This window comes from Trachypithecus francoisi, unplaced genomic scaffold (genome assembly GCF_009764315.1).
Source record: "Trachypithecus francoisi isolate TF-2019V2 unplaced genomic scaffold, Tfra_2.0 Lachesis_group4, whole genome shotgun sequence".
NCBI classification, from domain to species: domain Eukaryota; kingdom Metazoa; phylum Chordata; class Mammalia; order Primates; family Cercopithecidae; genus Trachypithecus; species Trachypithecus francoisi.
This window is the reverse complement of record NW_022681469.1, coordinates 75,583,857-75,608,576: the sequence shown is the minus strand read 5'-3', so window position 1 is coordinate 75,608,576 and position 24,720 is coordinate 75,583,857. Positions and strand designations below refer to the sequence as shown.

Below are 24,720 nucleotides of genomic sequence, written 5' to 3'. Positions count from 1 at the left end.
CGGATCTCAGCTCACTGCAAGCTCCGCCTCCCGGGTTTACGCCATTCTCCTGCCTCAGCCTCCCGAGTAGCTGGGACTACAGGCGCCCGCCACCTCGCCCGGCTAGTTTTTTGAATTTTTGAGTAGAGACGGGGTTTCACCGTGTTCACCAGGATGGTCTCGATCTCCTGACCTCGTGATCCGCCCGTCTCGGCCTCCCAAAGTGCTGGGATTACAGGCTTGAGCCACCGCACCCGGCCTACACACTGCTTTAAATGTGTTCCAGAGATTCTGGTACATTGTGTCTTTGTTGTCATTGGTATCAAAGAAAATCTTTATTTCTGCCTTCATTTTGTTATTTAACCAGTAGTCATTCAGGAACAGGTTGTTCAGTTTCCATGTACTTGTGTGGTTTTGAGTGAGTTTCTTAATCTGGAGTTCTAATTTGGTTGCACTGTGATCTGAGAGACAGTTCGTGATTTCTGTTATTTTGCGTTTGCTAAGGGATGTTTTACTTCCAATTATGTGGTCAATTTTAGAATAAATGCAATATGGTGCTGAGAAGAATGCATATTCTGTTGATTTGGGGTAGAGAGTTCTATAGATATCTGTTAGGTCCACTTGGTCCTGAGCTGAGTTCAAGTCCTGGATATCTTTATTAACTTTCTGTCTCATTCATCTGTTTAATATTGACTGTGGGGTGTTAAAGTCTCCCATTATTATTGTATGGGAGTATAAGTCTCTTAGCAGGTCTCTAAGGACTTGCTTTATGAATCTGGGTGCTCCTGTATTGGATGCATGTGTATTTAGGATAGTTAGCTCTTCTTGTTGAATTGATGCCTTTACCATTATGTAATGGCCTTCATTGTCTCTTTTGAGCTTTGTTAGTTTAAAGTCTGTTTTTTCAGAGACTAGGATCACAACTCCTGCTTTTTCTTTTCTTTTTTTTTTTTTTTTTTTTTTTTTTGCTTTTTATTTGCTTGGTTGATCTTCCTCCATCCCTTTATTTTGAGCCTATATGTGTCTTTGCATGTGAGATGGGTCTCCTGAATACAGCACACTGATGAATCTTGACTCTATCCAATTTGCCATTCTATGTCTTTTAATTGGAGCATTCAGCCCATTTACATTTAAGGTTAATATCGTTATATGTGAATTTGGTCCTGTCATTATGATGTTAGCTGGTTATTTTGCTCATTAATTGATGCAGTTTCTTCATAGCATCAATAATCTTTACAATTTGGCATGTTTTTGCAGTGGCTGGTACCGGTTGTTCCTTTCCATATTTAGTGCTTCCTTCAGGAGCTCTTGTAAGGCAGGACTGGTGGTGACAAAAATCTCTCAGCATTTGCTTGTCTGCAAAATATTTTATTTCTCCTTCACTTATGAAGCTTAGTTTGGCTGGATATGAAATTCTGGGTTGAAAATTCTTTTCTTTAAGAATGTTGAATATTGGCCCCCACTCTCTTCTGGCTTGTAGGATTTCTGCCGAGAGATCCACTGTTAGTCTGAATGGGCTTCCCTTTGTGGGTAACCCAACCTTTCTCTCTGGCTGTCCTTAACATTTTTTCCTTCATTTCAACCTTGGTGAATCTGACAATTATGTGTCTTGGGGTTGCTCTTCTCGCGGAGTATCTTTGTGGTGTTCTCTGTATTTCCTGAATTTGAATGTTGGCCTGACTTGCTAGATTGGGGAAATTCTCCTGGATAATATCCTGAAGAGTGTTTTCTAACTTGGACCCATTCTCCCCGTCACTTTCAGGAATACCAATCAAATGTAGATTTGATCTTTTCACATCCCATATTTCTTAGAGGCTTTGTTCATTTCTTTTCACTCTTTCGTCTCTAATCTTGTCATCTTACTTTATTTCATTAATTTGATCTTCAATCACTGATATCCTTTCTTCCACTTGATTAAATTGGCTATTGAAGCTTGTGCATGCATCAGGAAGTTCTCATGCCATGGTTTTCAGCTCCATCAGGTCATTAAGATCTTCTCTACACTGTTTATTCTAGTTATCCACTTGTCTAACCTTTTTTCAAGGTTTTTAGCTTCCTTGCAATGGGTTAGAACATGCTCCTTTAGCTTGGAGAAGTTTGTTAATACTGACCTTCTGAAGTCTACTTCTGTCAACTCATCAAACTCATTCTTCATCCAGTTTTGTTCCTTTGCTGGTGAGGAGCTGCGATTCTTTGGAGAAGAGGCACTCTGGGTTTTGGAATTTTCAGCTTTTTTGCTCTGATTTCTCCCTATCTTTGTGGTTTTATCTACCTTTGGTCTTTGATGTTGCTGACCTACAGATGGGGTTTTTGGTGTAGATGTGCTTTTTGTTGATGTTGATACTATTCCTTTCTGTTTGTTAGTTTTCCATCTAACAGTCGGGCCCCTCAGCTGCAGGTCTGTTGGAGTTTGCTGAATGTCCACTCCAGACCCTGTTTGCCTGGAAATCACCAGCAGAGGCTGTAGAACAGCAAATATTGATGCCTGATTTTTCTTCTGGAAGCTTCGTCCCAGAGGGGCACCTGCCTGTATGAGGTGTCTGTCAGCCCCTAGTGGGAGGTGTCTCCCAGTCAAGCTACACAGGTGTCAGGGACCCACTTGAGGAGGCAATCTGTCTGTTCTCAGAGCTCAAATGCTGTGCTGGGAGAACCACTACTCTCTTCTGAGTTGTTAGACAGGGACGTTTAGGTCTGCTGAAGCTGTCTGCTGCCTTTTGTTCTGATATGCCCTGCCCACAGAGGTAGAATCTATAGCAAGGCAGTAGGCCTTGTTGAGCTGTGGTGGGATCTGCCCAGTTCAAGCTTCCTGGCCTCTTTGTTTACACTGTGAGCACAAAACCGCCTACTCAAGCCTCAGCAATGGTGGACGCCCCTCCCCCTGCCAAGCTGCAGCATCACAGGTTGATCTCAGACTGCTGCGCTAGCAGTGAGCAAGGCTCCGTGGGTGTAGGACCCACTGAGCCAGGCATGGGAGGGAAGTTCCGGGTCTGCTAGTTGCAAAGACTGTGGTTTTGAAAAGCACAGTATTTGGGCAGGAGCATACCATTCCTCCAGGTACAGACTGTCACGGCTTCCCTTGGCTAAGAAAGGGAAATCTGCTGGCCCCTTATGCTTCCCAGGTGAGGCGACGCCCTGCCCTGCTTTGGCTTGCCCTCCATGGGCTGCACTCACTGTCCAGCTAGTCCCAATGAGATGGACCAGGTACCTCAGTTGGAAATGCAGAAATCACCCGTCTTCTATGTTGATCTTGCTGGGAGCTGCAGACCGGAGGTGTTCCTAGTTGGCTATCTTGGAAGCCTCTTTCCAGTTTAAATTTTCAATGTTATGCTAAATACACCACTAAAAGTGATGATTCTATAGCTAGGAAATTTCTTTGCTGTTGTGAGATAATGTTTGTCCTTCGTACTGTATATTTTCTTCTTTTTTTTTTTTTTAATTTTCACTGGAACTAAAAGTTCTGAATCATTGCTATACAGGAAGTATATATTTTGATCACAAATAAGTTTATGAGAAATGTTAACATGAAGTTTTTAATAATGAATCTCCTTTTGTAAATGAACAACTTATAGGATAAGGATTATGTTATTTGCTTGTTTCTAATCCTTCTGCACTATAATAAATTCGGGACCTTGTTCTTTTGGTTTCTCCTTGTCCCCTTTCTTGCCATCATCGAAGATGTTTGGAAGTTGCTGATTTGGACAATAATTCTGTGCAATAGATATTTCTAGTCTATTTAGGGATGGCAAACGGTATTTTCTCCCCTGTCTTGGGACTTGACACGCTTATCTTTGACTCCAAGATTACTCCCTTCATCACACTTTGCCAGCTAACTCCTACTTCTTTGTGACGGTTCATTGCGGTGGCACTTTACTTCCTCAGGAGAGTCCTCCCTGGCACTCTCTTGTGGAGTGAGGTGCCTCTTCAATGTTCTCTCTTGAATATTCCCTCACATCCCCTGAGTTTAGGCTGTTAGAGACCACACCATACTTATGTGCTTGCTCTAGATTTCAAGATCCTTGAACTCAAGACTTTGGAGCATGCATTGACATGCCCAACACCTAACATACTACCAGGCATGTGCAAATCCTCGAATATTTACTGAGTGCATGTGATGGATGAGGATAGTAGAAGAGTTCATTGATTGTCCACATATACCTGTAGTTTGTTGGGAAAAATAAGATTCCTGCATGTCTCGATGATGATTTTCACCATTTTCACCAGTGAATGGTATGAAAAGAATTGCTTACAGTCATTAGCGCACAGTTGGTTTGCTGCCACAAATTCCTACCTAACTGCTTTACACAGAAAACTAGGTGAATGTGAAGCCATTTATCAGAAGCGTTTCTTCAATCACACACTTAATCTAGACCAAGCTTGTTTGCAGTGCCCCACCCTTATCTCTCTATCCGATTATTTTATTTCTGTAACATCCAGTCTTTCCACTAGCTGGCTATGCTCTACCTTCCCCCAAGCTACCAAGGTACTTGCCAATGTGATTTAGGCAAACCACTCATGTAGGCCTCATTTCCCTCATGTGAAAGGGAAGATGTGAGATTAAATGCCCCTAATATATTTATATATATAATTATTATATATATTTAATTTTTAACAAATATATATAACTTTTTTCTCCAGTGGTACTCTTATCTGAGCCATTGAGTTTGGTGACAAATTGGTTATGGGGGAAAGAGTGGATTGAAAATTGAATTTTATGGTCCAATGTTGGGGAGCATAGTGATGTCCTTAGCTGAGAAGAATAGATAGAAATGAGAGGATGGATTCGAGGGGAGAATGTTGATTTTGTTTTTGACTATTTGATTTTGAGCTGCCCTTTGGGAGGAAGTTGGGAATGCAAGCTAGAGTTACAGAGTTACAAATAAATGTGCAGACTTGAAAGTCCTTGTTATGAAGGAAATACCTGAATCTTTATATATAAGATCTGCAAGGAAAGAGTATAGAGTGAGAAGGGAGGAGGGATGGATAAAAACAGAAGTAGGCAGAAATCTAAGAGTCAGGAAGAGGAGCAGGATTTCTATTTAGGAATTCTACTTTTGACTTTTTGATAAGAAAGAAGAAGGTATATTGTAGTGTCGAATGCCACAGAGAAGCAGATAAGAAGTAGAAAAGTTATCAAAATAAAGTAATTTGGAGACCATTATGTGATCTTTATAATGGTATTTCTACAAACTGGTGGGTGTAGAATACTAACTTCAGGGAATTGAGAGTTGGAGCAGTTCACATTAGACAACAGGATCAGGTGATGTTTCTAAGAAATTTGATGGTGAGGGGAAGAGAGAGAAATGCATATATGAAGAGGCAGTAAAGTTAGAAAAATATTTATTTCAAGGAAGGAAACCTTGTAATTTTTCAGGCCAAAGAAGAAGCTGTTAGTGAAAAATGAGTGGTAAAGCAAGAGAGAGAAGGTGTAATCTCTAGAGACAGACCCTAGAGAACAGGGAACCAAGAAAGCAGGTAAAGGATGTAACCTAAGAACAGAGGAGGGACACTCCTTCCTTGAGAAAAGAGGGAGAAAGGAAGAGAATGAATAAAACTGAAGAAGAATTACTGGGACAGAAAGGAAAGAATTATAGGAAATTCATGTTAAATGACATGATATCTTCAGAGAAGTAGTAAGTAAAGTCATCCACTCATAATAAAGAGGAAGAAAGTATGGGCTCTAGAACAGTGGTCCCAATCTTTTGGACACCAGAGATCAGTTTCATGGAAGACAATTTTTTCCACAGCTCATGGAGGGGGAGCAGGGCATGGTCAAGACAAAACTGTTCTACCTCAGATCATCAGGCATTAGATTCTCATAAGGAGCATCCAACCTAGATCCCTCGCAGGCTCAGTTCACAATAGAATTTGCACTCCTATGAGAATCTAATGCCACTGCTGATCTTACAGAAGGTGGAGCTCAGGCGGTAATGCTCACTCACCCACAGCTTACCTCCTGTTGTGTGGCCCAGTTCCTTACAGACTACGGACCGGTACCAGTCTGTGGCACAGGGGTTGGGGACCCCTACTCTAGAAGATAATGAAATAAATTTAGAAGGGAGACATGAGGAAATCGAATAGATTGCCTATCATAATGAGCCAAAAAAATCAATAAACAGTACTAAACGTCTGGCTGAAGTTGGGGTGGTGACTTTGTAGTGGAGTTTTTCAACCTGATTTTAGACTTGCCCTATATAAGAACTAGAACAAAGCAAAGGGAGTTGGAACATAATGTGATAAGGAAGCAAAGGGTGTGGCTATTGATGATGACAGAATTATGGTCTGGAAGCAGAGGTTTGTGGCTAGGGACATGCCAATCCCTTCTCCAGATGTGCTGACTTAAGGAGAATAAAAAGGAAACATTGCCTCCTCTGATGAGCTTCAGTAGTGCCAGTGTTGTCTGGGAAAAGACAGGTTTCCTCCAGACAACACGGGGCATATGATTTGGGCATACAAGGACTGTTCTAAAAAAAAGTTTGAAGATGTAACTGGGGTTGTTCAGAAAAGATTGACTACCTCAAGAGGGAGCAGTGGAAGAGCCGGTAATAGTATTATAAGTGTATGTGTATGTGTGTGTAGAAAGGACAGGGAGAGGGAAAGAGGCAGAAAGACAAGGTGAAATAGGAAAGACAGAATTGCAATAGACTGTAAAAGAAGATAAAGGTAGCAGAGAAGATATAAAGTTATTGATATTGATATATATCCAGTGATAGATGGGGGACATGGAGAGGAAGTGGACTGTTTTGTAACTGGTGTAGAATAAACCAACCCCAAGGTTTGTCACAGTGGACTCAGATGCAGCAAAGGCTTCATGCATTCAGGATGCCTATTGTTGATTGATAGCTACCTGATCCTAACAGTAGAAAGGACCACTGTCCAAGTTACTGGAATAAACTTTTTGTGATATATGAGTAAAGCATTCATGTCAGAATTTTCAGACATACCTACAGGAACAAAATAGGTCAAAAATAGTCAACTCTATAAGACTGGTATCCTTATGTTGATTCTTGGCCAGCTCTACTGTTTGCCACTACATGATATAATCAATGTAGGAATGGGAACGATACAATTAAACTATATACCCCTTCTCTCTGCTTTGAGGAAGGTTAGTTATAGAATGCCAATACTGGAAATAATCTTACAATCATGTATTTGAACTTCTTCATTTTATAGATGAGGAATGTGAGGTACAGGCATGTGAAGGAATTCACACAAAGTAACAGCCTAGTCTCTTCCATTATATTTTTTGGCTTAACTCCTTTTCTCTAAATTAAAAACTCTTCCTTATCTTGAATATGGTTCTTTCTGTGTTCATAGCCAATGTTTAGATGACATCAGTAACACCCCAGATCAGATCATGGAAACAGCTGAAGTGTGAAAAAGCCCAGAAATCTAAATGAAATTTAGAACTTTGAACATTTTTATTTGGCTTTGAGATTTTAAATTCCATATGAAAATATTGTTTTGATATGTATATGTGTGCACACTTGTTCTTTATTTTTAAAAGGGATTAAAATATCCAGGCCTGCAAAACTTTGCACCAGATGAGCCAGGAAAAATCTTCTTGATGGATCTGAATGAACAAAATCCAAGGGCACAAGCACTAGAAATCAGTGGTGGATTTGACAAAGAATTATTTAATCCACATGGGATCAGTATTTTCATCGACAAAGGTAAAGCCTATATGCTTAGGGATAAGGGGGAAATGAGGGAAATAGAAACCATTTATCTCCAGCCCCTCAATATTTATGTAACAGGAAGAGAGAGGATGGTATTTTACTATACACATATGTTTTTGTAAAATGATAAATAGGTATAAAACATTGTAACCATTGCATTAAAGAAGAAACACTGGTATTTTTGGCCCTATGCGGTCTCCTCCTCTTCCTTCTGTTCACTTGTCTTCTTGTTTGACTGTCACAACCTGTTTTAATAGCGTTCTCGGAAATCTAACATATAAACTAAAGACCCTTTAGTTTAGTTGTCACTAAAGACAACTGTGAGACATTAAAAAACATAACATAAAGGGGAAAAAAAACAAATTAGACTCATCAAAGTTAAAAGCTTTTGTGCTTCAAAAGACACCATCAAGAAAGTGAAAAACAACCCAAAGAATGAGAGATAATATTTGTAAATCATATATTAGATGAGAGACTTGTATTCAGACAATATAAATAATTCTTACAACTTAACAACAAAACACAAATAATATAATTTTAAAATGGACGAAGTATCTACCTAGATAGACATTTCTTCTAAGATACACAAAGGCCTGTAAGCACATGAAAGATGTTCATCATCCTTAGTCATTAGGAAAATACAGATCAAAACCAGAATGAGATACTCTTTCAGACCACTAGGATGGTGATAATTAAAAAGACAGACAATAACAAATGTTGGCAAGGATGTAGAAAAATTGGAACCCTCTTACTTTGCCAGTGGGATTGTGAAATAATGTAACCACTTTGGGAAGCAGTTTTGCATTTTCTCAACATGTTAAACATAGAGTTACCATACAATCCAGCAACTCTGCACCTTGGTGCATGCTCAAGAGAATTGAAAACATATCCATGCAAAACCTGTACACAAATGTTCATAGCAGCATTACTCCTAATACAAAAGGTGGAAATAACCCAAATGTCTATCAACTGATGAATTCATAAATAAGATGTGATAGGCATTTATAAAATCGAACACTATTTGGCAATAAAAAGAAATGAGCTACTCATGCATTGCTATAATATGGATGAAGCTTGTAAATATAATGCCAACTGAAAGAATTTAGTCACTAAAAGCCACATATTATGTAATTCCATTTATATGAAGTGTCCAGAATAGGTGAATTCGCAGACAGAAAAATTGTCGGCAGGAGCCAGGGGAGTGGGGAAGGAGGAATGACAGCTAATGAGTAGGTGATTTCTTTTTGGGTGATGAAAATGTTCTGAAACTAGATAGTGGTTATGGTTGCACAACCCTGTGAATATACTAAAACACACTGAAGTTTACATTTTAAAAGTCTGAATTCAATGGTGTGTGAATTATATCTCAAAAATATATTATAAAAAACATAACAGTTATTAACATACCATATATGCTTTAAAAACAACAGTTTCCAATATTATTTTTGACTTCTTCACAGTTCATAATTTCAAACATCTAATTTTAAAATATTTGTGGGTCTATACAGCATGAAGAAAAGTAAGAACAGGGAAACCTCACTAACAGTGACCACATGAAAGGAGGGCCAAACTGAAATGCTAGAATTCCAGGAAATCTTATATACACTTTTTATTTGCTTAGCAAGCTCTGCTTTAAAAGATAATTGAATCTAACAATTTTTTGTTGGTTTATAATATACAAACTATTTTCATTTATAATGGTGTCTTTACTTCCCAAAATAAAATCCTGAGCCCAACCTTGACACTTCCTCTCCCTGGCCCTTTTGATCAACTCATTATAATGTTTTGTTTGATGTATCTCTCCAATATCTCTCCAGTCTGAAATATCTGTCCACCTCTCCCCATCCTCACTGCCACCAGCAGTCCAAGGGCCCAGGATGTCTTCCCTGATTCTGCATGGGCCCCCAACTGTACCTTCCTTCTCATACCACTTCAATTCATTGTCATAGTAAGGATTGCTTTTTATGCAAATCTGATTATGTCCCTCCTTTCATCAAATTTTCCATGTTGTTCCATCACTCTGAGGATAAACCCCAAATCTCCAGAATGGCCTGTGTTCCTGGGTGCTTCCCCTGTACATTCTGGCATCTGTATGCTCTCCAGTTTCACTGGAGACCATTCTCCCCCAGACTCTCTGGACCAGCCACACTGGATTTCTTTTCATTCGATGAAGTGTTCATGCCTCGGGATCTTTACATCTGCTGTTCCCTCTGCCTGGAATGTCCTTGTGCCACTTCTGGCTCACTCTTTGTCATCATTGAAGCCTCAGCTTAAATATCATCTTCTCAGGGAAGCCTTCCCACCATCTTGTTCCAGGTTGTGTACCTTTCTATATTTCTTCTCAATGTACCTCTTTTTAAAAATCATTCATTACAGTGGTAACTAACTTTTTTTATTTTTTGAGATGAAGTTTTGCTTGTCACCCAAGCTGGAGTGCAGTGGCACAATCTCAGCTCACTGCAACCTCCCCCTCCCGGGTTCAAGCAATTCTCCTGCCTCAGCCTCCCAAGTAGCTGGGATTATAGGCATGTGCCACCGTGCCGGCTAATTTTTTGTATTTTTAGTAGAGGCAGGGTTTCACCATGTTGGCCAGGGTAGTCTCAAACTCCTGACCTCAGGGGATCCACCTGCCTTGGCCTTCCAAAGTGTTAGGATTACAGGCATGAGCCACCACTCCCAGCCTACAGAGGTAACTATTTTTTTTTTAATGTTAAAGGATACCAATTTTCTTTCCCTCTCCTGCTCTTGCTCTATAGCAAGTTCCTAAACTTAACTGTTACTCTTCACATGAATGACACTCTATGAAGAACATGTCTCCCAACTGTAGTATTCTTTGTTTTAATTTATTTAATAATTTTTCCTCCTTGTTTTCCTCTCTCAAATATAATCACCATAAAGGCATATGTGATTTGTCCATTGCTGGATTCTGAGAGTCTAGAACGTATCTGATGCACAGTAGGTACTCTCTGAACACATATTAGATGAATAAATAAATGAACCCTATAGGACAGGCAGAGCACATAGTAATATTCAACTTTATAGATGGATACAATGAAGTTTAGAGGAATACAGTGAAGTGTGACTTCACTTCTGCAGTTAGTAAATGGCTGATCCAGAACTCAGACAGAAGAGGTCTCACTTCTAATCCTTTGTCTTACTAAGGTGAGATTAGGACTCTATTTAAACAATTTTAAAACCACAACTGTTTTGCCTCACACTGTATAAGACATAAGATTCTTCATTGGAGATGATATAATAAGTGATTAGATTTACCTGAAACTATTTCATTGCATGGGGTAGTATTAGAGGTAGAGGTAGAGGTAGATTTGGGGCTTTTTTTCTTTTTTTGTTGCTTTTTTTTTTTTTTTTTTGAGATGGGACACGTTTACACAATAACATTCAGTCATATAATCAGGCTTCCATAAGTTGAGTATATTATGATTCACAGCTTATCTTATTTGTTTGTCATCTTCCTTAATTATGTGTTTAATTCATAAGGCCAAAATATTACACATAGAAATAGAGATGGAATGAGGAGATGGAGAAGAAAAGTATTCTCACTAAGTATATCTTATTTGGAAAGAGGGATTCAGTAGATGCACTAGAAGAAATGAAACCAGGGCAGCACATATGATTGTTCACTGTTGTGTCTAGCAAAAGACTGAAGGTCCGTGTTGGGGCTGAAATCCAACCCATGTTCTGTTTGCCAAGCCCTGAGCCTTGGAACAGAGCTGGATCAGACCAGAAGGAAGATTTCATCTGTGAGCAAGCACCTTTCCTTAATGTGCATCAAAGTGCCCAGTGTGTTTCAGAGGTCCTGGTTATGAATTTTGCATCTCAGGGTTTGGGCTTGTTCCATCACGTGCTTAAAAAATCCATCTGGGAAAGGAATAGGGAAGATGAATACAGATCAAGTCCTACAGTGGGAAGATGGGGCCAGACCCTTTAAAACTCCAGAGCTCGTCAAACCTAGAACTCCTGATAAGTCAGAAGACAGCACTCTCAGAGGCCAAATTACTACCCTCAATCCTGTTCACAGCAGTTCACATTCCAGTTGAAATGGGTAGGTGACATTTCTGAGGTGGGTACTACCTGGAATTAGTTTGTTTTATCTTGCATTTATATTTACATGCCATGTCCATTGGGCTCACTGAATATTGTTATGTTGGCTTGTGTCAGAAATTCATTGTCTAGCTGGGAAATGTTGCTTATTTTAAGGTATTTACACTGCCCTGACATTTACTGAGCTTCTGTTGCAATGCATATAATTATTGCACACACACAACATCTCAGCAAAGTTTTGTTTGCTTGCACTCACTTCTCTTGCTGAAGGGCCGTCTGGGGAACCACATTCCTGTTTATGCATCATTATAGTTCTGTAGGCTCCTGTTAGGCAGGATATGCATATAAGGGTGAAGTGACTATGGCAAAACGTCTTGGCTCTGCCACTTTGTGGTGATGACATTGCTGATGGGTCATTCGCCTCCTGAGCTTCAATTTCCTCAATTAAATCTGGATTCTGGTATTTGTCTGACTTACCTATCAGATAGACTGTGAGAGTCAAATGCAAGATGTATGAAGAAAACTTTTGGAAGTGACCAAGTTTTAAAACAAGTCTAATATTAGTTGTGATAGAGGTAACTTACTTGGAAATTTTGCCTTCTTTCCATATAGACCATACAGTGTATCTTTATGTTGTGAATCATCCCCACATGAAGTCCACTGTGGAGATATTTAAATTTGAGGAACAACAACATTCTCTGGTATACCTGAAAACTATAAAACATGAACTTCTCAAAAGGTATGGAATGAAAGTATTGTGCAGTTCTATTTATTTTGCACCTCTGCTGTGTGCTTTGTTTTCTTTGGTTCAGCAGGCTTTCTTAAACTTTTGTTTTGAAATTGTTTTAGATTTTTTTCTAAAGCTTTCTAATGATTCCCATGGTGACTCTTCCCAGCACCTCACTAGAAATTGCCATGTTAGGTATTGAATATGCCTTTATTTTCCAGCATTTTGAAAGCATTTTAATCCTATAAAGGTGCTCAATTAGATTCCCAGCTCTAATTCCATCCCCTTTACCACAGCAACTCAATACCTACTATCGGTCTCTGTTTAAACACCTACACCCTTTTTTGGTTGTCCTGGTAGGCTGTGTTGTGTGAGCCTCACCCACCGACTGTTATAACCAACCTCCAGAGGAGCCACTTCTTTGTTTAATTACAGCTTTAAAGTAGAATTTTTTAAAAGCCCGTGGGCACTTATAAAAATTACATTTGTTAAGCATCAACTATGTGCCAGGTACTATGCCAGAATACTTAATTTAACTTAATTCTCACAAAGCCTTTAATAATAGGCATGGATAAACGAAGACTTAGAGAAGGTTTGGGTTAGGTAACTTGCCCAAGTTACACAGTTTGTAAGTGGCAGAAACAGGGTATAAACCTATATTCATCTGAACTCAAAGCTGAGCTCTCAGTTGCAATGAACATCTTTCTTACTGCATTCATTAAAATAACAGGCTTTTCAGTGGAGAGGCTGCCTGTTTAAAGGCTGTAGCAAACAATAAAGAATTCATCTTTTACCAAATGGGCTTAACACTAAAAAAACTGACTCCAAAACAGTAAACTGTTTCATGGGATGGAAGAATAGGAAAAGAAAAGAAAGTTCATCTTCTCTCCTTTGCTCTCTTTCTCAACATCATGTATTAATTTCTCCCCATAGAATATGGGGGAAACAAATGCAGAGGGTAGAAGTAAGAGAGGCTGAAGTTATTGAACTCTGCTCCTAATGCACTGTGCTGGGTTCTGAGGCCATAGTGGAGAACAGGACTTCCACAGGGTTGCTGGGAAACTGTGTCAAGTCACTTAATTGGTGCCTCAATTTATTGAGCAAAATGGGGATTCTCATTTGCCTGACTTACATAACTGGTGGATTATGAGGATCAACTGCATTAGCATAGGATCTCACAGGAACAGTCTCCCAGAAAGTGCAGCCTGAGGGCACACCTGATATGTGGCCACTTCATTAGGGAGTACAATCCCAGAAAGCAGACTTAAGAAACCAGTGTGAGGCAAGGAAGGGAGAATGTTATGGGTTGAATTTTGTGTCTTCCTGCCCTCCCTGCTCCGCTCCTCCCCCCACCCCCGGCCGAAAAATATGTTAAAATCCCAACCACCACTTCCTCAGAAGGTGACACTATTTGGAAATGGAGTCATTGCAGATGTAATTAGTAAAGATAAAATCATGCTGAAATAGAGTACCCTTAATGCAGTAGAACTGGTGTCCTTGCAAGAAGACAGGCAGATATACAGGGAGAATGTCATGTGAAGATGGATACTGACATTGGAGTGATATATCTACAAGCCAAGGAATGCCTGGGACTACTGGAATGTCTTGCTGGAAGAGGCAAGGAAGGATCCTTCCCTAGAACTTTCAGAGAGAACATGGCCCTACCAACAACGTGGTTTTGGATTTCTAGCCTCCAAAACTGTGAGGCAATACATTTCTGGTGTTTAAGCCACTGAGTTTGTGGTTCTTTGCTGTGCTAGCCCTAGGAAACACACAGTGAGGGAGGTACAGCAAAGGCGTCCTTAAGCCAACCACTGCTAAGTGCAACTGACTGCTTGAAATCATGGGCTTATCCTCCAGTAATCAACGCAGGCTGCATCTCAGGACAATCTGGTCAAGGAGAAAAAGGGAGAAGGGTTTATCCACTGGCCCCATCTCCTGTTAGTCAAAGGTTTGCCTCAAGAGGCCTTCATTCTTCCACATTCTTGGTGGTTATGCACGTGCAAGTCTGGTTTTGTGGTATCCTATGACTCGATGTCAACATGAAGTCTGGAAGTGGGAGGCAAGAAGCCCACAGCAGGCATGAGCTGAGATACTGCTAGGCTGCCCCTGTGGGAAGTATGTCAGACCTGTGCAGAACTGGTTGAAATAACAGCAGCTGGAACAAGGCAGGTGAGGCTGTGAGGATCTAAAGAGGAGCCTGAGGGTACGTACACTGGCACAGGCATTGATAAGCATTTACAAGGGGGCAGAACAGAGAGCGACAGAAACAAATTGTGAGGCACTTTAACCTAATTTATGGTGTCAGGCAATACTTTTTGGAGTAAGGAATGCTTAAGCTGAGATACAAAACGTGAGTAGCCTGGTGACCTTGGGAAAGTCATTATATATCAAAACCTCAAAGTATTTCCTGATTCACCCAAATTTTCCTCCCTAAAATTTAATCTAAAAATGTTTAAGCATTATTTTTTCAAGTCACTTTTTTCTTTTCAAAAATAAAAATGACTTTATTGTTCTTACTGATTGTAAGAACAAGACTTGCTCCATTTTAAAATGTCAATGATATTGAAGAACGTAAGAAAGAATATCACTCATAATTCCATCTACTCAGAGAAAATATAAAGGTCCAGATGAACTGAGTTATGCTCTGATAACAGGACAGCAAAACCCTAACATCTTGATGGCTCAAAACTGCCAAGGTTTGTTTTGTTTGCTCATACATGCTATGTATCCAGTGTAGGTCATTTAGGAACTCAGTTTCATATTATCCTCATTCAGGGCCCTAGGAGGACCACAGTCTCTATCATTACTGTGGGAACATGGGGGAAACATGGTGAAGCAAGCACTGGTTCTTAAAATCTTCCATCCACAAGCCACTCACCTCATTTCATTTCATTTCATTGGCCAAAGCAAGTCACATGGCTGTGCCTAACTGCAAGGGGATGGGGAAGTGTAATTCCTGAAGGAGGATAACCATAGCTATCAGTGAACTGCACTACAGCTGTCACAGATAACCATGATCAACATGTACAAGTCAGCAGATTTTGGAGTTTGAGATTTACTTGTGAATTTATTTCTTTTCACTGACTTCTGTGAAAGGGAAGAGTGAGAAAATAACAAATGGCTAAAGAAAACCCATGAGGGCAATGCAGAATCATGACTTTCTGTGCAATTCCTTAATCCATACTAGTTCATGTATCCTTTTTCAAACTGATGAACATATTGGCCTATGTAGAGATGAGTGATCTTGACAAGGATAAAGGATATTGAAATAACTCATGAGTCTCTTTTTCCACCTGTCTTTCACTTCAGTGTGAATGACATTGTGGTTCTTGGACCAGAACAGTTCTATGCCACCAGAGACCACTATTTTACCAACTCCTTCCTGTTGTTATTTGAGATGATCTTGGATCTTCGCTGGACTTATGTTCTTTTCTACAGCCCAAGAGAGGTTAAAGTGGTGGCCAAAGGATTTTGTAGTGCCAATGGGATCACAGTCTCAGCAGACCAGAAGTAAGCTCTTGTATATATTTTTCTATCCTTTGCCCTTGACATTTTGGTGGACTCCTTTCCTTATGAGGTAGTTACTTCCTTACTTAGGCTTACATAGTGAATATATGTGTGGAGGGATCAGTTGTGGCCAGGATTTGCACTAAATCTGTGATCCTAAGCAATCCATTTGTTTCCTTGGACTTCAGGTTCTTCCTAGTTAAAGGAGGGACGTGGACTTAAGCATAAAAGGACCTCATTCTAAATTTTTACATAACTCTTGAAACACACTTTCCTAACCCACTGAAAAGGAAGATAAATGAGCAATACTTCTGCCCCTTATGAGACTAGAAAGTATTTGACCACTTATGCTAAGTTCAGTTACACAAAAGCTCTTGGAGAGAGGGAAGGCTACCTTAGATTGGGCATAGGGATTGTAGAAGTTTCAGACTTACTGACTTACAACAGCAGATTATTCAATGAGAAAACACTATTTTAAACAGCATGAAATTTTATGAGAAAACACTTTTTAAAAGTGTTTAAAAATTGAAGGTTTTTTTAAATGCAGAGAAGTACCTTGAATATTAGCATGTATATTTGAGATAATGAACAGAGATGATCCCTGTAGAAAACACCTCTCAGTGTCCTTCCTCTTTTAAAATACTGTGATTGAATTTTATGGTCATTTGATACTTCTTTTCAAGCACTCGTTTTTAGAAGTATATATACTTTTGGCCTTATAAGAGATCCACTTACTTTCATTCAATTTAAGGAAAAAGTTGTGACTTTGAAGTAATAACATTGAGCCTATATATGTAATGTAGAAACACCATTTTCATTATGGTCTTAACTCATATTCAAAGCCTGTTTAAAGCACTTCAAGAATATTAAAAATACTACTCCATTATCTTATTTTACTGTGGTTTAGAAACGGATTGCAGTTGTACTTTGAAGGAGTATGAATTTTTATACCTCTTTTCCAAAATAAAAGTGAATGTTGTCTCTCATTACCACTTGCTTAAGTGTAAATGTCATTTACTTCAAAGGCATGTCTATGTAGCTGATGTGGCAGCTAAGAACATTCACGTAATGGAAAAACATGATAACTGGGATTTAACTCAACTGAAGGTAAGAGTACCCTGTCTGGCCCACACAATCTGACTTCTTACCTTAGGCCCATACTTGACCCAGGAATGTGCCCCTTGAATGAGGAAAACATGGCTGTTTGAGAGCAATGCCAGTGAGATTATGCATGCGTTTCTAAAATACAGAAGCAAAGCCCCCTAAAAATACCAATTTTCGGTGCCAGAAGGAGCTGTAGGGGTTGTGGGGATGAATAGGGAAGAAAGCAGAGAATCATTGAGACAATGTCTTCACTACTCCCTCTTTGTTGTAAGGTGATACAGTTGGGCACCTTAGTAGATAACCTGACTGTCGATCCTGCCACCGGAGACATTTTGGCAGGATGCCATCCTAATCTTATGAAGCTGCTGAACTATAACCCTGAGGACCCTCCAGGATCAGAAGTAAGTTCCTATGCCTCTCTGAGCTCACAGGCAAAGCTGCAAGAACAAATTTGTTGGGGTGACTAGAATTTAAGCCGATTGTTTGTGGTGTTATAGAACTAAAGAAATTCTACATATGAGAAAATTAAAGCTTTTGACAGGTAGGGAGATAAGGTTCGTTAACTCTTTTAGACCACCATTAACTCTTCAATAACTCTTGCTATTGGGAATAATGGAAAAACATAAGCTCAATTATTCATATTGACCCAGATTGCCATATCATATTTCCAATCAGGAGATAGTCTCTGAGCAGATCTTGCAGTTAGACAAAGAGAGAGTTATATATGGTACCATCTTCTTTCATACTGTTCAACATGATGCTCAGATAAAAGGATTTAAATAACTGTCATCTCAAAATAAAATGAATTTTTGCCTGCAAGTTCTAACCTATATGATGGTGTTGAAAATTGTCTTATTTTCAAGATATCATTTGTGTTATTTTAAAATATCTCTTCTAAAACAATAGCATAATCCATTGAATTTTCTACATTAAAAACAACATTATAAGATAGTACATTTTCTATGGCATTAAGGTTAACAATTTAAAAATTTTTAATGGATTTATATATAGCTATAAATTCTAGGCACACATACTCAGAAATTTATTCACAAAAATTTATTGAGTACCTATATTGTGTCACACATTGTTTTATGCTTAGGATATATCAGAAAAAATGTACAGAGATCCCTGATCTTAAGAAAGGGGGACAAACAATGAACAATAAGCATAAGAAATAAGTAAATTACATAGTAACTTTGAAGATGGCAAATTCTATGGGAAAAAAGGCTCAGCAGAGTAAAGGGGATCAGAATTACTATATTCAGGAGGATGGGCAAGTCCTACTACTAAAGTCAGAGATCAGGGTAGGCCTCGTTGAGAAAGTACAGTTTGAAAAAAATTAAAATGTGTGAATCCATATTTGGGGATTTGGGAAAATGAAATTGAAATTCAAACCTGGTAATTGGCCTAGTGGGTAAATTAGGACATACACTTATTTCTACTTCCAATATTGCTGTTTTTCAGTTAAAAATATGATTTTTTCTTTTTTTATTAATGTATTAGTCACAGCTTCTTAAAAAGAACACAAGAAATGTAAAAAGAAACAAAAGTCCAGCCTAAGCCTAGAACCAGAATTGTTACCCTAAACTAGGAAGCAATCCTTGCCTCAGATGTATACCCCTAAGAGTGATAGACAAAACTTTCCTTCAAAAGCTCGAACACAATGTCTGCCTTAAGGAAATGAAATATGATACATAGGATTATTGGAAAATTGTTTAGAATCTTTTTCATATCTCTATTTTCAAGTTGAATTATTTTTAAAATTTTAGATAAGACTTTTTTGTCACAATTATGACATCCTTTACTTTCGGTTGAATCTTATGTTTTCTACATGAAATCAAAGCTTAAGTATTTTTGTGTAACAAACCTGAGATGAAGGATCTCCCTTAAGACAAAAAAAAAAAAAAAAGAACAAACTCAATTCTAATAAGAGATATCAATATAGACTCATAACTCATAAATTTCTAATTGTTTTCCTTTAATTCCTGTCATATTTTGTTTAAGTGAACTTCATCCAGGCTATTTAGAAGCCTGAGTGCTTAAATATATACTGATTAGCAAAGTTAAGTGTATTAATCCTGGGATCAATAACAGTACTAGGCGGTGATGTGTCAGATGGAATTCCAAAGTAGTATCCATTATTTATGCTTTCTAGCCACTTTGCAGATGTGAAGGTGCTCCAGTTGTGATGACTGCCATCTCATCAGGTTGGGTTGGCTGGATAACTGGTTGTTTCTTCATTATTTTGTCTTGTTTCTCTCCCCATACTGTAATCTCAAAGGTAAGATTCTTCCCACAGAGGGAGGACCACTATCCACTTGAGAACTAAATAAGAGCATCCACTGGGTCTTACCTCCTTCTGTAAGGGATGCCTGCACTATAAATATTGTGTAAGTCATCCCTGAGGAATTTGGCTAATGTCAGAAAGCCAGTTCACTTTGGTGCATAGATATCCTTATGACATTAGTAATTTCATCAGAAGAAGAACAAGTTATTGAAGATACACAGATTTTAGCTTCTGATTTCTGAAAAATAGATTCATGCTGGAGTGTTTGGGAAGGACAACATCATGAAACAGCTGTTTACTCACATAATATACTAATAAGTGATCTTTTCTTGACAGGTACTTCGCATCCAGAATGTTTTGTCTGAGAAGCCCAGGGTGAGCACCGTGTATGCCAACAATGGCTCTGTGCTTCAGGGCACCTCTGTGGCTTCCGTGTACCGTGGGAAAATTCTCATAGGCACCGTATTTCACAAAACTCTGTATTGTGAGCTCTAGACTCTAGATGGTAAAAAAAAAAAAAAAAAAAAAAAAAGTCTACATATTGGTAAAAGTAAACTGATAATTGTGTAAGTGGAACTGTAAGTAAATAGCAAACAACAACCAGTGAGTGTGGCTTTTCTTATGGACAGAAGTAAAGGAGCAGACAGAGATTCCATGATAGCCATCAAATTGCAAGTCAGGTTAATGATAGTCCAACAAGAAGCCAAACTTTTCAGCTCTTTGTTAGCGGCCCCAATATTCTTTCTACAATAAAACATGTGGACGATGTCCAGTGAGGTCTCCAACTCACCTAGAGGTCCTTGGTAACTGGGTGCAAGTTTCCTTCTACAGTTTTGATGTTCTGGGTCTCCTACAGTCCAGACCAAGAGAAAAGCTAATGTTCAAGTATTTACAACTCCTGTTCTCTCCCCCAAGTTGTGCTGGGCACAGACTGTTAATTAAGTGTTCCAGTCTGCAGATAAAGCAAGAATTAGCATCATGAGACTGCCCACAGCCCTTAGAACTTGCATTCTCCCAGGGTACTGACACATAGGAAATCAGGTTCTGAGAAATCTGACAGATGGGCCTCAGAGGCTACCTTAGGGCAGACGGGGCTTATCTGTAACAGGCTGTTATTTGTATTGATGCTTGTATCTGAAGTACAGTTGGCCCTCTGTAACTGTGAGTTGTACATCCGTGGATTCAACCAACCAGAGATTGAAAATATTTGGAAAAAAAATGGATGGTTGCATCTGTACTGAACATGTACAGACGTTTTTTGGTCATTAATCCCTAAACAACACAGTATAACACATATTTACATAATATTTACATGATATTAGGTATTATAAGTTATCTAGATATTACCTACATAGGCGAATGTACATAGGTTATATGCAAATACTATGCCATTTTATATTAGGGACTTGAGCATTCATGGGTGTTGGCATCCATCAGAGTCCTGGAATCAATCCTCCATGGTTATTGAGGGACAACTGTTTTGCTAACCTACTGGGCTCTGAATCTTAGATGAAGATTTAAGGCAGTTGTCTTTGATTGCTTTTAGCTTGCTCTTCTGGTTAATTCAATAAATGCTTATTAAGCAATCTCCAGTAAATTTGGCCCTAAGGAATCTGAAATGAGTAGAATGGTTCTGGCCTAGTGTCCTATCGTAAAGACCAACCTTAAACTTAGTTTGACGAGAATGAATAGGAGTGTCCTTTTTTGGTCCAAAACCAGTACAACCTTTAGCAAACAAACCATTAATGAAAGTAAGAGCACCCAAGCACCTCCTTTCCCTGTTTGTGACTTTTATTCGGGAGTGGTTTGTTGATGCTTTTTCTCTTTTGGGGATAGAGATTTGGGGAGACCAGTTTATATCCTTACATTGCTCAGTTATATGTAGGTTTGCTGAAAAGTTTTGCAGGGTAAAATTCTCCCTATTTCCCCTTGTAACCCTTTGTGATTTTGACTATAAGACTTTATAGTTTTCATTGCTTCAAAGAGGAATAAACATTCAGCAGAATGCTATAGTCAATTATCAGATTTGAAATTTCAAAAGCCTAGCTATCAAGAGAACACAGAAGAAAAAAAAAAGACATAATTTAAGAAAATAAGTAGAGTCAGTTTTGAAGAATATAATAGTCTTTGTTTTAGTCCCTAACCCTCATATTTACTGTATTAGATAATGTTTACCAGACTAGGGGAGAATAAAGAGAGATAGGAAAAGACAAAGATAATTTAGATGCTGGTGAGTTCCTGAGAATTGATCCTGCTCTGCCTTCTCCTCAGGCCAAGTTAGAAAGGCTGGGGGATAAAACCCTTCAGGAAATTTGGGTGATCTGATTGCTGAGGGACTAATGTGTCCTTTCGCTGGGAGGGCCTGGGAAAGTCACAAAGCCCTAGTTTTTTAAAAAGATTAGTGAGAATAGAGAGCACCTAAAACACACAATTAGCAAACTTAACCTTACAGAATTATATAGAACCTTTTGCCAAGTAATTCAGTAATGCAGATAACACATTCTTTCAAGCTCACAAGGAGGGTCTACAAAAATTGACTATATACCTGGCTATCAAGCGAGTCTTGATAATAGTATATATTGTCTGACTACAATGCAATCAAGCTTAGACTCAATTTTTTACAAACCTAGAAAATTTGCATGTTGAAAAATTAGGTAACATTTCTAAATAATCCGTGAGTCAAAAAAGAGAAAGAAGTAAAATAGAAATAAGAAAGTGATGTTAATTGAATAAAAATTTTCCAACAGATAAAGTCTTATAGGAAACAACCAAAATTAAACTTAAGTAAAATTTATACTCTTAAATGAATATATTAGAAAAGAAGAAAGACTGATATTAAAGAGGTAATATCATCCTTTTGTTGATAGAAAAAAACAGCAAAGTAAGATCAAAGTAAGTTCAAGAAGGGAAATTGTAAACATCAGAGCAAAAACCAACATGGTAGTTAGCTCTAGGATTGTTAGCAGTGGTGGATCCATATGGGTCTGCAGCAAGTTGATTCTTGCCTCCTCAAAGGAAATAATTTACCTAAGGGGTATAAGGTAGAGTGAGAGACCAAGGCAAGTTTTTGAACAGGAATGAGAGTTTATTTTAAGCAGTTTTAGAGCAGGAGTGAAAGGAAAGAAAGTATACTTGGAAGAGAGTCAAGCGGGCAATTTAAGAGACCCAAGTGCCTCATCCAATCCTTCATTTGGGGTTTTTATACATTGGCATGGTTCTGAGGTTTGCAGCTCTCCTTCCTTGATTTTTCCTTAAGGTGGGATCTCCACGTGTGCAGTGGCCTGCCAGCACTTGGGAGGGGCTGCATATGCAATGTGTTTACTGAAGTTTTGTGTGTGCTCACTTGAGGCATTTTTCCCTTACCAGTTGAGCATTCCTAGAGGAAGGTCGTATACCAGTTAAACTCCACCATTTTGCCTCTTAGTGTGCATGCTCAGGCCCACTCACCCAACTCCTGAGACCTTATTGGGAAGCTGCTGATCATGTTTCAGGTGTTTTTGATCTACTGGGAGCCCGCCTGTCCCTGGCATCAGCTGCCACCAATTACTATTTTAGTGAGACATCTTAACAACCACCTAGCCATAACCTGATCATCTGATGGTCGCCTGAGATTCATGGAAGCAGCGGCGGGATGGGTGCCTCTTTTGCCCTGTTCGTGTCTGCCAAACTACCTACTCTAACATTCCCAACCCAGTTCTTTGGGAAAATGGACAAAGAAAGGTCAGTCTTCGTAACTGCTTCCTGCTGACAGAAGGATAGTGATGATTGTTCTGTGGGTCTTGGCCTCTTGCTGTTAGGGCAGGGTGGCTTTGTGGGTTGTTGAAAGTGGTATCCAGCAAGGTCCAAGGGAGACAGGGGCAGGATTTTGCTTCTTTCGTGTCTCACTGATGGACAGTCTAGTGGTCCTCTGTAGAAGTGTTGTAGAAGTGTGACTCTTTTTTTTTTTTTTTTCAGTTTTAAAAAAAATTTTGTTCAAGGAAACAAGTATACTTTCAATGTAATTACAATGCTTCCAAAAATCCACTCCTTTTAAAGTTACATGCAAATCATTTATCTAAAAACTGTAGTTGTGGATTCGTTTTTATACTCAACACTCTGATTTAGTGTAATGTCTGAAGTGTCAGTGCCTTAGTTATTCTGTAAATTCTCTGATATTTAAATACATTCTATTTTGAATTTTTTTTTATATTTACCACATTTGCAAAATTATATTTTAGTATAAACTCTCTGGTGTTTTCTAGGCTGTAGTTTCTGGAAAAAAAATCAGTGTTTCTAAACTTATTACATTTGCAGGACTCATCTCCAATATAAATTCCCTGATGTTGAACAAAGCTTGAGCAACTGCTACAGGATTTTCCTCTAGTACAAAATGTATGCAATAGGATCTGTGATACAAGCAAATGTACTATAACCCCCTTTATATTTGTAATAGTTGTCTTCCCAATACTCTTCTTCACTTTAAAGGCTTATACTTTCTGAAAGATTTCTTGACTGTAATTGCACTTTTAATGCTTTTGTTAAAAGGAATCTTTTTATGTCGAGTAAAATGTGAGTAGGAATTAATGGGTTTCCATATTCTTTATAATTGTACAATTTTTCTCAAGGATATTAGCTTTCCTGTGAAATAAGGTATAAGAACTGATGAAAAGTTTTGCCACATTTTTCACACTTGTAGGAGTTTTGCCAGTATGAATTATCTTACCTACAATCAAGTGTGGCAACCATATAAAGGCTTTGTCACATTTTATATATCTCTAGGGTTTCACACTAGTATAATTATTTTTATGTATAGAGAAGTTGGAGGTATTGGTAAAAACACTGTCAGTCACATTTCTTAGGTTTGTAGAGTTCCTCTTCAGCATGAATTATCACCAAGTCTCTTAAGAATTGAGAACTTGTGGCTGGGCATCGTGGCTCACGCCTATAATCCCAGCACTATAGGAGGTCAAAGCAGGTGGATCACCTGAGGTCAGGAGTTCAAGGCCAGCCTGGCAAACATGGCAAAATCACGTGTCTCTACTAAAAATAAAAAAATTAGCTGTGCATGGTGGTAGGCAGTTGTAATCTCAGCTACTAGGGAAGCTGAGGGAAGAGAATGGCTTGAACCTAGGAGGCAGAGTTTGCAGTGAGCTAAGATCGTGGCATTGTACTCCAGCTTGGGTGACAAGAGTGAAACTTAATCTCAAAAACAAAACAAAACAAAACAAAAAAAAAAGAATTGAAAACCTGTTATAGGCTTTGCCACATCCTTCACACTTGTAGGATTTCTGTCCAGTATGAATTATGTATAATAAGGGTTGAGAACTTCCTAAAAGCTTTATTATGTTCTTTATATTTGTAGGGTTTATGTTCCATATAATATACATTCTCATATT

General features: G+C 38.7%; 1 protein-coding gene across 1 annotated transcript in view; it reads left to right on the top strand.

The window, feature by feature from the left end:
• The window catches only part of PON3 (paraoxonase 3), a 30,526-nt gene extending 10,581 nt beyond the window's left edge, over positions 1–19,945 (top strand). Inside the window, exons 4-9 of the mRNA XM_033195123.1 lie at positions 7,484–7,649; positions 12,330–12,456; positions 15,757–15,957; positions 16,980–17,061; positions 17,331–17,459; positions 19,682–19,945. Coding sequence (XP_033051014.1) covers positions 7,484–7,649; positions 12,330–12,456; positions 15,757–15,957; positions 16,980–17,061; positions 17,331–17,459; positions 19,682–19,840 — 864 coding nt within the window. The 3' untranslated portion in view covers positions 19,841–19,945. The remainder of the gene's footprint in view (positions 1–7,483; positions 7,650–12,329; positions 12,457–15,756; positions 15,958–16,979; positions 17,062–17,330; positions 17,460–19,681) is intronic.
• The last annotated feature ends 4,775 nt before the right edge of the window (positions 19,946–24,720 follow it).